The following is a 14,633-nucleotide window of genomic DNA, read 5'->3' as shown; positions in this document are numbered from 1 at the left end:
TCATCAGGGTACAAATTAATACTGCATTCGTGTTTTAATTTCGAGTATTAATTTGTACCCTGATGATGCTAAGTAAAGCGAAACCGGTCGGTTCTTAAATTAATAAATATTGTGGTTTTAAAACAAAAAAGTATTTTATTAAATATGTCAAACCACAAAGTGATTGCTTTCTACAATAATTTACATTTTTATTTATATAGAAGATAGATAGATTTACTTAGAAATACATTTAGTATGGTGCATCTGTTTTTTGAATTTCTATCTTAAAATTAAAACAAAAATATCTTTCAACATCTTTACTTAATTATATCAGCTTCATAATAATTCATAAAATCCACTTATGAATCTTGGATGAAAATTCGTATTGAACCAAAGTTTTAAAACCATAGAGACTTTTGTTAAAACCCTTGGAGTCCTCCATGACCTATTTAAGTCAATGATATTGTAACAATAATTAATTGTAAGAGCAAAGGTTAGTTGCGGCAATGCATTTCATGTGGAAATAAAGTCAATTCAAGCTCCTTCATTCAATCTTTTTTTTAAAGTTGTTCATTAACAGGTTTACTGCCGCCTACATATACTAGAACTGACCCTAGGTGCCAACCACAGACATCCAAATCTATCTGTCTATGTATCCAAATATTCTTAATATTATGCCTGCATTGCACCTGCCGAGTGCTCGGCTGATGTGATCAGTAGTCAGTACTCAGTCAGTGAAATTAGCCGAGTCGAAGAATTTTTTTTTTAATTTTTGAATTTTTTAGGAGTCTACGTTTATTGTTGCAAAACTCTTCATTTTTCTCCATTGCGAAACCATGTTAACAGCACTTTAAACCAATGAACTGACTCACCCACTGTCTCTTCTACTCTGCAATAAGTTGCTCGGCCGAGAAACAAAGCGAGTGACTCGGAATGTAATTTGGCTGTAAATATAATATAAAAATATGTACTCTAACATCAAAAACCTGGATTGGGAGATTTTAACAAAACGGAAAAAAATAGTTGTGTGCGGAAAGTGCTTTTAAACATATTTATTTAAAAATGTAGATGTCATTTAGGTGTCCGATGATATTTTTTCAATTAAAATAAAAAAATATTTTTCCGTCACGTGAAACTCACTCCGTCTCGTTCCAGCAGTACGGTAACAGAGAGGGAGCGTGTATCACGCATTCCCGCCGCGCATGTAGCACTATGATGAATGGCGACGTGTGATAGAAACATATTTTTTTATTGAAAAAAATATATCATCAGATAGCAAAATGATATTTACGTTTTTACTCCAAATGTGCTCAGGAATCGCTGATTAAAATCCTTCATGTACATGCTGTAACACCCTGTATATACGTTTGTAATAATTACGTTTAAGTAAATAACATCGCAGTACTGAATAACTATCACCCTGTCAAACAAAAAGTGCGCCGTGACATCACAGTTGACACGTCACAGATTTTGTGCGTCTTGGGGAGTTGTGAAAAATTAAAACTTCAATATTATTTTAACTATGTAAATTCAAAAAAATGCACTAGTTGTGTTTAAGTTATAAGTTTATCATTGATACAAAGATAATGGTTTGGAGTTCCATATTGTAAAAATTTCTGTCTTACAGATTTTTACAATTTATTTCAAACTTTTTACAATAATTTAATGAAGCAGCTTGAATTGACACAATTGTCCCATAACATATTTAACCAAACAACCTTATTGCAAAATGAGCTAGGTATGAGATATACGAGATAAATAAATAAAATAAAACAATGAATTTCTTCATCAATCCGATGAACTGCTACTAGAATCCGGCTCACTATCCGATGAACTGCTGTCTGATGAACTACTACTACTGGATGAGGAGTCTGATGAACCATCACTACTGCTGGAGGAATCTGAGGATGATGATGATGAACTGCTGCTGGAGGAGTCTTTCTTCTTCTTTTGTTTCTTTTTCTGCTGTTTGCTTTGTTGCTCTTTTGATGCTGTCAACTCTTCTTGTTTTCTGAAAACAAAATGTAATATAATATGTCATACTCATTCACAGAAGAGACCTGCCCTAACCTCTGGAACCTAAGGAATCAGGAACAATGTGACGACAATCATTTTGGAGCCGAAGACTACCAGCTTGTCTTGAATAAAAGGCTAAATCATTTGTGCATTGTGCTCCTAGCAAGTCGCGCGCTATTGTAAAAAGGACTAGTAATTCGTAAGCAGATTTTATTTTCGAATTCTTAAGAGTGGGTTATAGGGCAGAATGGTGATTTGCTGGAAAACGGCTCTCCAAAACGGCTTAATACTACCTTTCGTATGTCATTCTCAGACTTCATATTTTTTGTTATCAATTAATGGACTATTATTTTTCAGTCTGCCTATTTTTTTTTGTAGTTGTTGTAGGCATTCGACTATAAAAAATAAAAACATTGATACACCATACAACCCACTTTTAAAACTTCGATCGATGATTATCGCATTAATAACGGTTTTACACAATATTTTTAATTTAAAATATGTATATAATACACACATCTGTAGAAGTACGGCCTCTTATTATCGTTATGATATCTGTGGATATTAACAATTAAATAAATACTTCATCTTGGACCAAATTTCCAAGACATTTCACAGTATTTTACTTATTACGGGTGAGAAGCCCCGTGAACGGTAGTGAAACTATCGCTCCCTGTTTCACGGCGTATATATTTCGAAAATGGCATCAAAATGTTTCATTAATGGGTCTAAAAGTAGAATACCGACTCACTTGAAGCATTGCAATAATCTAAAGAAGCTACAAAAACAGTAAGTAGTCACAAATTCTCTTTTTTCATATAAATTTGTCGCATTGTATATTTTCAAGTGTCAAATTCTTTGAAACGTGTAAAATCCAACATTCAATATGCGTTTTTATTCCTAACGGTTAGCACGAAGTTCATGATGTTCTGGCGCGCTCTTTATGCAGGTGTGTGTGAGAATTCGTTGTCTTTACGCTCTGTCTAAATTGTGAGAACACGTTTGGTAAACCACAAATTACCATCTCACGCCGGATCATTTTTAGTTTGGTAAAATCAGCCTTTTTAAGTGATAACAAGTCAAGTTTTTCACTGTTCCGACCTTACATGGTAAGGCGTATTAATATAAGGAGTAAACAAGTTTATTACCGTTTTTTTATCTTTAGATTAAACAGACAAAAAAAACTTTTTAAGTAAATTTACGATTATATCACCTTTCTGCGTATACACACGTAACCATTCACACTTTGTCAAATCAAAGGTATTCTATCTATGTATTGTGTTGTAAAGTTCCAAATAATAAGGGTTTTTTAGGAAACAATTTTTTTCCTACCGAGAAAACACAAGGCCTCTAAGTCTATAATAGCCAGGTAACATTTTAAACACCCAAATGAGGCAAAAATTGTGAGGCGCATATGACGCCGTTCTATTTGTATAAAGAACAGTAACTTTAAATTCAGTAAATTTAAATGATTCACCATTTCATATATTTATTACGCGTCAAAACATCTTAAACAATAGGTCGAATCGTGGATTCGTTGAGTAATATTTGTATTTAGGTATTATATTTCAACCCATTGACGTAATTTTTTTCAATAGCGTTGGTCGTTAAATGAATATAACTATTATTTCCAACGGCTAGTTATATTTTGATACAGTACTAGTATGCCTTGCACGATAGCTACTGCCATGGTTAAAACAGATTATTGTTAAGTTAACACTGTATAATTTAACAAATATATAAATTTAAAAAAAACTTTCTTTTATTTTTCGAGGTCAATATTATTAATATGTATAGATATTCTATCAAATATAAAATTTTTAAATCTACCAAATAAATCCGCCTTCGATTTTCTCGAAAACGAAAGCTCAAATTAAAAAAAATCATAACCCAAAATTGACTTTAAATGAAAGGTAGATTCATTCACAAGTTATACCGTTTATACCACGAGTTTCCGAACACCGTGCAAAACAAGCTTTCTTTGTATAGGAAATGTTTCCTAATGCGATTCGTAAAGCCAAAAGCCGTTAAAATCTAATTAGATTTAACAACAGCAAGTGAATGATAAACATTTATAAAAAATGTCAAAGTAAATGCTTTACCAAAATAGTAGGTTCTGCAAATAAGTCATACCTTTTTACTAAGCTGTTTGTTTTACTTAATATTTCCGATTTCCGATTGCGTACGTGATGTTGGCGACATGATGAACGCACATTTGACGTTGTATTTTGACAAGTTCATTAATGTACAACTACCGCCCTCTAGCGACAAAAAAATGAAGAGATTTTGACAGTTTGAGAAAATCCGCTGGCATATAACAAGCGCTTAATAATGTTGACAGAATGCGATATGTCTGAAAACTGCCGGATTAATTTATTGTCCAGTCATTGAAAGGGTGGCGCCCATGTCATCTCCCATACCTCTCAACATGGGATTGTTCCCCTCACCTTTAGGTTCCTGTCTACTGATTCTCATGTCTACGATTATACACTTTTGCTTATGGTCTTTTTTTACCAATGTGCCATAATTATTAATACAACTGAAGTGCAGTGTGACATCTGCGGTACACAATACATTAGCCATAGAAAGATATTAGTACTGATAAGATATTATGAACTATCAGTCATTGAAGCCAATGATGCATATCCCCAAAAAAAACAACATGTTTCAGGGGTAAAAAAACCATGATTTGAAGGATAAAAAAAAACATGAGCCATTAACATAAATATAAAGTTAAAAAGTACAAGGTATAAAGTAAACAGCATAAAGTTTAAAGTATAATATACGGTATAAAGTGTAAAGGTTAAATATAAAGTGTAAAATATAATTTATGGTGTAAAGTGTAAGGTTAAATATGTATATAGTTATAAAGAATAAATTATAAAAAACAAGTACAAAAGTAAGAAGAAAAAAATGGTTAATAATGACTAAGAAGAATTATTTGTCAACTATGCCAAATATAAATGATTATCAATTATCAAAGTAAAGATAATGTAAACAATAATGTATGCTTAATTACTTATCTATTCATATAAATACATCTATAATATGATAACAGACTTTCAATTTAAGAGAATTTATTACCTAATCTATGCAAGAGATATATTATTTTTTTAAAAAGATACGGCACAACATGTGTCATTAACATAGGTATAAAAGTGACTATACTCTGAAGTAAATATCTTCAATTGAAACGAAAATAAATGTAAAATATCTGTTAAAAATGTATTCTTATCCTAAATAAACCAAAGTACATGCATTTTGGGGTAACTCTTGTTGTAATTTTAAATAAAATGTAGTAGATATACTGTATAATAATTAAATACATAATGTGTCAGTAAAGTAATGAAATCTATAATTAATTTCTCATCTAAATTACACACGTGCATCTATAAACCAACAATATTATAAACTGTTGTTTTCCAAATAAAAAAGGTTATGGTGATTTAATTAACACTATCATAAAATACAGTTTATGTTATATTATGCTTAATTACTTATCTGTTGATTCTTGCATACTTAAAAAATATTTTTTATGTATCTTTTATATGATAACAGACTTCCTTCATCATTGATATCAAAGTATTAATTTACTAATCTATGCAGACGATATATTAAAGAATTTTGTTCTGCATTAGTGGCAATATTGTTACAATAATATTTCGATATGAGTCGAGTTGGTCTACTAGGTACATGATAATTTATCAGCGAGACTAGTTCTGGGGAGTCAAACCAGTTACTGTTTATTATTTAAATGGCAAATTACGACGTCACTGCTGTCGATAAAGTAAACTTCACTGTTTAAAATAGTCTAACCACTCTGTTTATTATATGCTTGCGGTAAAACAACATACAAATCAGCACTTACGAGTATCAATAATAATCGCCGCCATTCGAAAACTGTCTATGTCGTTGATTAAGAAAACTTTGCGCGGTCCTAATGTTTATTCGAACATATATATACAGGGTGTATCGGCACGTACCCGACAAACTTTAACCAGCTATTCGTTAGCACATTTGGAGTAAAAAATGTTATGGGCACTTTGCTGTCCGGTAACATTTTTTTTTTAATAAAAAAATTATCATTCATATTTTCACTACATGTCACCACTGTTTTATCCTTTGTCACAGTTTGAAAACCCATCTGGCAATATTTTATTCGAGTTTCGTTGAATAATATACGTACGTACCTACATTGGCGCGCTTTTACAATCACAACGAAATGGCATGGCACCATTCGTCTCATTTTTAACTATTATTATTTAGTGTGTATGAAAGAGCGAAGACGCTTTTTGACACACTTGCTAATAACAGCTGTTGAACACGAGAAACAATGCCAATGACAGTGACGGAGTGTGGATTTTTTTATAATTTTTTGTTTTTAATTGAAAAAAAATGTTACCGGACAGCAAAGTGCCCATAACATTTTTTACTACAAATGTGCTAAGGAAAAGCTGGTTAAAGTTTGTCGGGTACGTGCCGATACACCCTGTATATATATAAATATATTTTTAATGTCTATTTTGTCATGCAGGAACGTTTGAATTAAGAATTTACTATTAACATAAGTGTTTCTTACTTGCCAAATGTTATCTTAATTTTGTGAGACAAAAACAAGTCAAGCACAATATTACGTAGGTAGAAATATAATCTTACTTCTGCATTATTTCCTGATGAGCCTTAATTTTTTTCTTCATGAGCTGTGTGCGAGAGGATCTATGCACATACTTCCTCTTGCCCTTACACTCGTAGCTCCAATGGCCGTACTCCAAGCACTTCTGGCATCTTATCCCTTGGGGAAAAGCTGCGGCCTGGGCAGCATCCCTGGAATAAAACAATGAAATTTCTATTAACACATACAAAATAGTATTTAAATAATAAAAAATACAAATGTCATAGAATCGATAAGTTCCTACAAGTAATGACTATCATCTATATATAGGCGTTCAATGCGATAGAGATAGAAGCCTAATGTTGAATAGACTTAGACCTATAGAGGAACCAGCAATAGAGCTGCATGAATGGCAGTGGCCATGTGCGCGCTACCATCTGTGCGCTTTTAGCACCAGTACATTTCCAATGAACTTTAACATAAGAAACTTCTGTGGCTTGACTTCAGTTAACTTGTATATTTATATCTATCATTGTATATTATATAAAAGCTGTTTGTTTCTTACAAAATAAATAAATGTCTATGTAAAAATGGGGTACAAATGGCGCCATTCCGGCATATATTTAGAATTATTTAATCATATTGTTATGATCTGACCCACCAGCGTTTCTTTTCGATATATTTCTTAGTTCTCCCTGTAATATTGCACATTCTGCGCGAATACCAACGCTGACAATACTTGATTGGAGTGGCATTTCTTGACCAAAACACTTTTTATCAAAATATTTGCTGCTTCTCTTTGAGATCCGCGAGTAAATACAAATCAACAGAAATATAATAGAGTAAGTATGACTGCGAGACATTTCCTTTCCATAGAAAGGTTCGTTCTATGAAATGGTTCATAGAACAGATGAGGTGGGAACCCGCCATAATATTTTGTTCGTTTTACCAACCTCCTTTTCTGAGAAACTCTGTTGTAGTTTCCTAAGGTCATCTCCGAATTTAGATAGCGCAAGTTGTACAATGATCAAAGTGTCTGGTGGGTTTGTCGAATCACAGTACGTTGAAGATATCCTAATCGTCACAAATCGAGAAGTTGGAGGCAAAACACAAAACACACGACGGCGATGTCAAAAATTTGTGCATAGATATTAGATGAGCGAAAATAATAGACACATAAATAAACCACTCAAATAGGCACCACGAACTAGAGATGTTGATTTTCAAGTATCGGTTACATCCTTTGCTGTCACCGGAGCCGCCGATATTATTTCTCTGAGGAACTATTTTTTTAAAACTGTATCCTTTTGGAATATTTATCAAAAATGAAATATTTAACAAAAATTGCAATTGGTCAGAACTGCTCCAGGAATACCCCCCTTCATTGGTTTTTTCGTCTTGAGGAACCGGATCCAAAAGAGCGGGTTCATGATAGGTTCCGGTAGCTGAAACCGCTCTACCACGAACTGTCAAAACACACGAAACTCATCAGGTCTACCACTCGAAAAAATAAAAAAGGTACCTACTTACAAAAAAAAAAAAAAAAACATTTTCAGAGGATTGGAAAAGATTTAACTAGAAATATTGGTTGTAACTAGATATTACTAAATAAAAAACGAATAAAAGTTTCTCCACGTTTCTTAGTAAGGCTGAAAATCTAAAATTAAATATCTAGTTACTAAAAACTTTCCGATCCGAGAAAGTACCGTTTTAGGTATTGACTGTAAATGAATACTTAAATAAAAAATATTGGTACCTACGTATCTACTCACCAAATCCCTCTAAAAATACCTTTTTGAAATATCGGTAATGTTTTATCGGGACAAGATTTTTTAAAAGTTAATATTCATACTTGAAATGTGAACTCTCTGATTTAGCGTACTCTGGGAAACAATTTAAGTTGTTTTATTTTTATGGGACTGTAAATTATTTCATAAGAACAGCATTGCACACAAAATTAAAATAGATTCCCTTTGAAAAACATATATTTTTTATATCCAGTTTGGATGTATTTTTTTCTAAAACCAGGGTAATAATTCCGTCGCTGCACCAAAATTCGTAGCGGTATAAATATGGAGGTGCGCACACGAGGAGACATGATTCCATGAATTTTGAAATAATCGCCATAGCTTCAACTAAAGTTCATCATGCGCGCCTGGACCAATGTGTAAGTAAAGTCCGTTGCCATTGGAAACTGAACCACAACAAACAATTAATTTAATGACAGTATTTGGTTTATTTATGGACAGAATAATAGTGACAGAATCAGCTGCTGTTGTGTGGGCTATTGCAGTCAACCTAAAGTTATTAAAAGAAATATTGGTAGAAACCGGGCAATTAAAACATCATTTTTAAAATGTCTTCGATTTGGCAGGATCGGGAGATTCGATTTGATTTGCCGTTTTCGTAAGTTGAGAGAATACTACATGCAAATTTATAAATAATTATTTAGTTTTAAGCAAGTTTTATGTCTTTCAGTGTAATGAGAATGCGCCCCGGGGAGAAAATTTTGGATCGTCTTGACTCTGTCGAGGACACCAAGGGGAACAGTGGAACAAGAGGAAGGCTTATTGTCTCAAATCTCAGAGTATTGTGGCATTGTTTGGCGTCACCCAGGATTAATTTATGTATGATGCCATTTTATTTCGTTACCACATAAGAGTCCTAACTATCTGGAGCAAGTGGGACAATACCATCCCCAATTAGGGTTATGACTCCTCATTGTAACTCCCCACTCAGCCTCACAAGGCTGAAGGAAGTGCGGAGTGGTCAGTCGGTCAGTGCCAGATCTAGAGGGCTTCGCTTCATTCGGCCAGCCTCGTGACTCGTCGGCTCTCTCCGCCCGGCAGTCAAAACTCTGTGCGGTATATTTGCTTTTATTATCACTAAAATCTATTGTAAATTAAGATGAATTCTTAATTTATGATATATTTCTTTGTATATATTTCAATAATAATACAATAATTGTTTTACCTTCAAAAATACAAAGACTTGTTTACTTTCATTTTCACTTCCTTCAATGGAAATAGATTTCGATGTTGCACAGTTCTGCTAGGCGTCCCGTGAAGGTTATTTTTTTAAATTAAAAAAATAAAATGTGATTTTCCAGATTTAGAGATATTACTAACTGAGCGCAGCGTCCTGTTTTAACTTGCGCTTTGCATTTCGAATATCTGAAAATTTGTTTGTGTGTTCCGTATCCGGTCAATGCTGTCAAGATGGTAGCCGAGTTGGATTGTACCATTTTACTCCACCATACTTTTCATAAGCGTTACGGAATAATCAATATTAAGCGAGGTTTAGGTTCACAAAACTACTTAATCATTAATGTTTTAATTTAGTTTGAATATTGTGTTTCCAGGTATTGGCTATAATTGCATATTGAGTACTAGCACCAAGATGGTAAGATCCCCGCTGCGTGGAACAGCGGAGGCCCTTTATCTCCTTACCAGTTACAATAACAGCAGATATGAATTTATTTTCACGAACCTAATCCCCGGAAATATGCGCCATTTCACAAGCGTCATGGGAGTTCACAAGTAAATAACTATAGCAAATTTATTAGCCCTACTTGAAACGCCTAATTCCTTTTTGTGGTTCTGTCATCCAGCAAAATAAGGGTTGGAAATTCTTGTCTGAAAAAAAATATTACCCGTTATGTATGTATTAAATTAATTTTCATTAGTTTTCGTGAATGAATTCTCTCTTGCCGGCAATAATTTTTGAATAATTATTTAGAATTGTTTTTCGGAATCTCGTGTTTTTGAGAGGGACCCTGTTTGAAGGTTAAGTGTGAAAATTTAATGCCAATCTCGGAATAAATGTATAATGTTCGAACATGGCTTCGATCAACAAATGCTCATCTTCTTTGCCTCCTGTTTGTAATCCAATATGTATTGAAAAAAAATGTATGTGAATCCAAACAGTTTCCAGTGTTGTCTGGTATTCCCCAAGGGTCAAACCTTGATCCTCTGTTGTTCCTCATGCTGACTGTATAAAATATAGCAGATGTCTTCATGCTTACAAATTAGATCTGACCTTGATGCTGTAGCAGGGTGTTGAGAGAAAAACAAGTTAGAGCTTAATATTTAAAAATGTGTAATAATGAACTACACCCTCTCCAAGAAGCGCGTAGTTTTTAAATGGAGCATAAAACAGGTAAACGTTATACTGAGTCAACATCATAAAAGATCTCGGGATAGTATTTGATTCCAAACTAACGTTTTCGGACCACATATCACGGCTCACTTGCTTCAAATTGCCACAAACTCCTGTGGTTTATCATCAGAACTTCTACAAAGGATATATTTAATTACTCCATAAATAACCTTAAAACTTTTTATATCTATCTTCCTACTACTACTACTATTACTATCTTACTCTAGCGGGTCATGTGATACGCACTCCGTCTCGTTCCAGACAGAGCGTTAACAGACGAGACAGAGCGCAAATCACTTACACGTCGCGGATTGTACCAGTGTGATGAATTGAAAAAAAATAACACCTCCCAGCAAAAAGACACTCTACGTTTTTAACTCAGGAATCCCTGGTTAAAATTATTCGAGTACTTGCTGATCAAACTGTATATACATTTATACCATGGGTTTGTGGTGATTTTTCACAAAAAGGTGCTATACAAAATATATAATTATTACTATTAGTGGACGACACCGCTGTCTATTTGTTTATTTTCATTCTGTATAAATATTTATTCATTTACTGTGTTTTTAGGGCATATGTCTCCACTCGTCTCTATCGCGAAATGAAACTTCGTGGTGCCATAATTCAAAATAAAAGTTTAAGGGTCCTACCTACAGAACAGGTGAATTCTAAAAAACGGTTATTTTACGAAGTACTTTTAATATTTTCATACTCTGTTAATACAAATAACATCGAATACAATTTCACAGGTAAGTACATAAATATATGTGTGAATTTGAACTGGTATTTTTTTTCCTGGGTGATTCTAGATTCATACTTCCCAGCACGGAGTCTGGAACCTCTCCAGCGACACTGGAAACCTTGGAACTATGGTATTAACCAATGTACGAGTGGTTTGGTTTGCAGACATCAATGAGACTTTCAATGTATCTCTGCCTTTCATTCAAATTGACAATGTAAGTTATTTTGATTAAACCCTCTGCCCACAAGACTTTAGAGTCACAAGCTCCCATTATTAGTAATGGGAGCTTGCTCGAGGCCAACATTTTAATTAATTCCGACGAATCCGAATATATAATATCTCTTTTTTCAGACCGCTGCCCACGGATGTAAGTTATTTATATTTAAGATTAATAAAATCAGTACCTAACAGAAAAATTGATACACCGTATTTCTCCTATAAAATTAGCAGTAAGCGCCAGATTTTATTTTAGACGATGAATTAGTAACTTCCCGTTCTGTTAGAAACATCTAAGATTTTAGTAATAGTAAGATAATAGTACTAATAGAATTAATAATAATAAACCCCGATAATTTTTGTTTCATACCAATAAAGGTTAATTGCCTTTGTTAATATTATGTATTCCTGTATCATTTTCAACGTGTTTCCTGTGAAAATCAAATCCCCAGATAAAAATCCGCGACTCCAAGTTCGGCGAAGCCCTGGTGATGGTGACCTCTGGCCCGGGGGCGGGCTATGTCCTCGGCTTCAGGGTGGACCCACAGGAGAAGCTGCAGCCCCTGTTCAAGGAACTCTGCGCCCTGCACTCCATCTACATCAACAAACCGGTCCTCGGTGTGCAGTACACTTGGACAAATCGGGTACCAACTCATTTATTAAATTCATTCGCTCTCCTCAGGCGTGCTGCCATTTAGAATTAGGTAGGTAAGTACTTACCTCTATCGTTAAGTAATCACTTCTGATAATGTTCGTATGAAAAGTGTGTAGGAGTGATAGAAAAGTAGAGATTTACTTACTACCCAGAATCCTGTTCTTCTTCCCTTCTGTTTCACTCTAATTAGCAGAAATATCAACAAATCCCTTGAAATCTCAAAACTTTTAATTCTAATCACAAGTTTTTGCTTGTGAATTAACAAGCAAAAAACTTGTTTGAAATCATTGTTCAGAATCTTAAACATTTTTTGTAAGTCTCAAACAGTTTATTTATTAGTATGTCATCTCAAACCCTTTAGTAATCCAAAATATAATCTCAAATATTTCGCTATAAATTAAAAATCAGTTACAATTTGTATTCTCGGTGTCCCCGATTTCCTGAAATCACAAACAATTTGTAATCTTGGTGTCTCTGATCGATCATTTAGTACTTGTAATCGCAAATTTTGCACTTTTATCAAACAACCAGCTGAAGTGACTGGCAAAATTAGATGTAGACGATGATTTTCCTCTTATTTCGAAGGTCCAAGGGTGCTAAATTTCATTGAGAAGAATCAAAAATCTGCTAAGGGGCGAGAAAATGGAGTAGGAAGAGGGTTTTTCAAATCTCTTGTAGACAGTCACATTTCTCTTATTTTGAAAGACAAGGGTGCAAAATATTTCATAAAATTCTGTATATACAAACACAAACTGTAGATTTGTATAAAAAAAAATAAAGCTACACCGCGTCGTCGCCACAGCCACTCTTCTTTATACATAGAAGAAGATAGAAAGGTAGATAAATAGATTCACAATTTTGGACAATCACAATATCAATAAATATCATTGCTAGACAATTGTTTATTGTCATTTACTCCTATTTTACTCCTTATAACATTTAACATTTCCAGCGGTCTCCTTCCGTCCAGGAAACAGAGCCAGAAGAAGAAATCGAGGAGATAGGCGAACCCCGCGGTGAGATGGGCCCCGCTATCTATCTGGCTTCGCAGGCGGCTCAGCGGCCCGGGCCGGCCGGGGAGCCCGAGGCCCCCGTGTACAGCCCCTACCTGGGCCTGGCTGTGGAGCCCCCCCGTCCGGGCTTCTCGCTTAAGTCCCTGTGGGAGGTGCTGCCCTCGACTTAGAATTTTAGACTGAATAAATAACTTCACGTAGAGGCGGCTCGTAACTAGTAACTGAATAACTTTGCAGTCTAAAGGTAAACATTGAGGGCACTATTGCATAGTCAGTAACATTACTGTCATTTTTTTTTAATAAATTAAGAATAAGTCGTTTTGTGCTTATTTATTTTATTCACAGTTATTCATGTCCTAATATAATAATTTTAGGTATATCACTAAAATAAATACGTTGATTTTAGTTAGAACAATGTATATTGTATTACATACAATCATAACCTCACTTAATAATCCTACTAACTATAAAAAAATTAAAAAAATGTATTTTCTATACACATTGACAAAATAAATTGGGATTACTCAGTGTTGCCATGAAAAATAGCTAGACTTGATTAAATATTATTATCAGACTGCACCTCATTAATTATTCATATTTATTAATTACATTTACTATAGGGAATTTGCATTTAGATTGGTAATATGATGCGCCTGTCTCACTAGGAACTCCTGTGTTGCGAGCAGGCATAGTTTATAACATAAGCAGTTTACAATAAATAATAAAAAAAACAACACAACAATAAATTTAAAATAAAAGACAAGCAGCATCTTACTACAGAAATTCATACTCACAAAATAGATTTTTATAAAATCGTTAATGTTTGATCCTTCATGGCCACAGGTTCTTAAATTTATTTCGATCACTGCCCAATTTAGGTATTAAAAAAAATCTAGCGCCCCCATATTTTTTAAATTACTATTTTTACATTATTAATAAAACTTGTTAGAACTTGATTGCCACAAACACGACACGAACTGAAGGTGGATAGTCCGATACAGTTTTCCATGCAACTTTGACGGTGATAGAAAAGATATACATAATTCAATTGTTAGTGTTTTACTTCATTTAAAAAGTAACTAACAAAATGGCGAATACCCAGTTTTGTTTTTAAGAAATGCTTCGTTAAGGAAGTACAGCAAACTATTATTATTTAATTCAGCTAGATTCCGTTGTACTTTTATAGATAGAATTTGTCTGCCATCGCCCATCTAGATTTCCTTAACGCCCCCTAATTTT

At 33.9% G+C, this 14,633-nt stretch overlaps 2 protein-coding genes across 2 annotated transcripts; one reads left to right on the top strand and one right to left on the bottom strand.

The window, feature by feature from the left end:
• Positions 1–168: 168 nt before the first annotated feature.
• Positions 169–7,740, bottom strand: LOC149417533 (uncharacterized). Its single transcript, XM_089640064.1, has 3 exons — positions 7,561–7,740; positions 6,652–6,819; positions 169–1,990 (listed from the first exon to the last, which is right to left on the bottom strand). The coding sequence occupies exons 1-3, from the start codon at positions 7,599–7,601 to the stop codon at positions 1,768–1,770; spliced, it is 432 nt and encodes a 143-aa protein (XP_089496190.1). The 5' UTR covers positions 7,602–7,740; the 3' UTR covers positions 169–1,767.
• Positions 7,741–8,963: 1,223 nt separating this feature from the next.
• On the top strand, positions 8,964–13,564 carry BBS5 (Bardet-Biedl syndrome 5 protein). The gene is made up of 7 exons (XM_089640063.1): positions 8,964–9,013; positions 9,086–9,234; positions 9,969–10,146; positions 11,339–11,429; positions 11,578–11,724; positions 12,179–12,370; positions 13,334–13,564. The coding sequence occupies exons 1-7, from the start codon at positions 8,964–8,966 to the stop codon at positions 13,562–13,564; spliced, it is 1,038 nt and encodes a 345-aa protein (XP_089496189.1).
• Positions 13,565–14,633: the final 1,069 nt, after the last annotated feature.

Source organism: Hesperophylax consimilis, chromosome 15, assembly GCF_061612785.1.
Source record: "Hesperophylax consimilis isolate HC1 chromosome 15, BYU_Hcon_1.0, whole genome shotgun sequence".
NCBI classification, from domain to species: domain Eukaryota; kingdom Metazoa; phylum Arthropoda; class Insecta; order Trichoptera; family Limnephilidae; genus Hesperophylax; species Hesperophylax consimilis.
The sequence above is the reverse complement of the archived record's forward strand: the minus strand, read 5'-3'. Positions and strand labels throughout refer to the sequence as shown.

Bases quoted from the DNA above. Each gene is read 5' to 3' on its own strand.
- LOC149417533 (XM_089640064.1), bottom strand. From the start codon at position 7,601: ATGACCTTAGGAAACTACAACAGAGTTTCTCAGAAAAGGAG. The intron at 6,820-7,560 runs GTTGGTAAAACG...GTTTTATTCCAG, and splicing joins AGAGTTTCTCAGAAAAGGAG to GGATGCTGCCCAGGCCGCAG. The intron at 1,991-6,651 runs GTAAGATTATAT...TTTTGTTTTCAG, and splicing joins CATCAGGAAATAATGCAGAA to AAAACAAGAAGAGTTGACAG.
- BBS5 (XM_089640063.1), top strand. From the start codon at position 8,964: ATGTCTTCGATTTGGCAGGATCGGGAGATTCGATTTGATTTGCCGTTT. The intron at 11,430-11,577 runs GTGAATTCTAAA...GGGTGATTCTAG, and splicing joins GGGTCCTACCTACAGAACAG to ATTCATACTTCCCAGCACGG. The intron at 11,725-12,178 runs GTAAGTTATTTT...TCAAATCCCCAG, and splicing joins CTTTCATTCAAATTGACAAT to ATAAAAATCCGCGACTCCAA.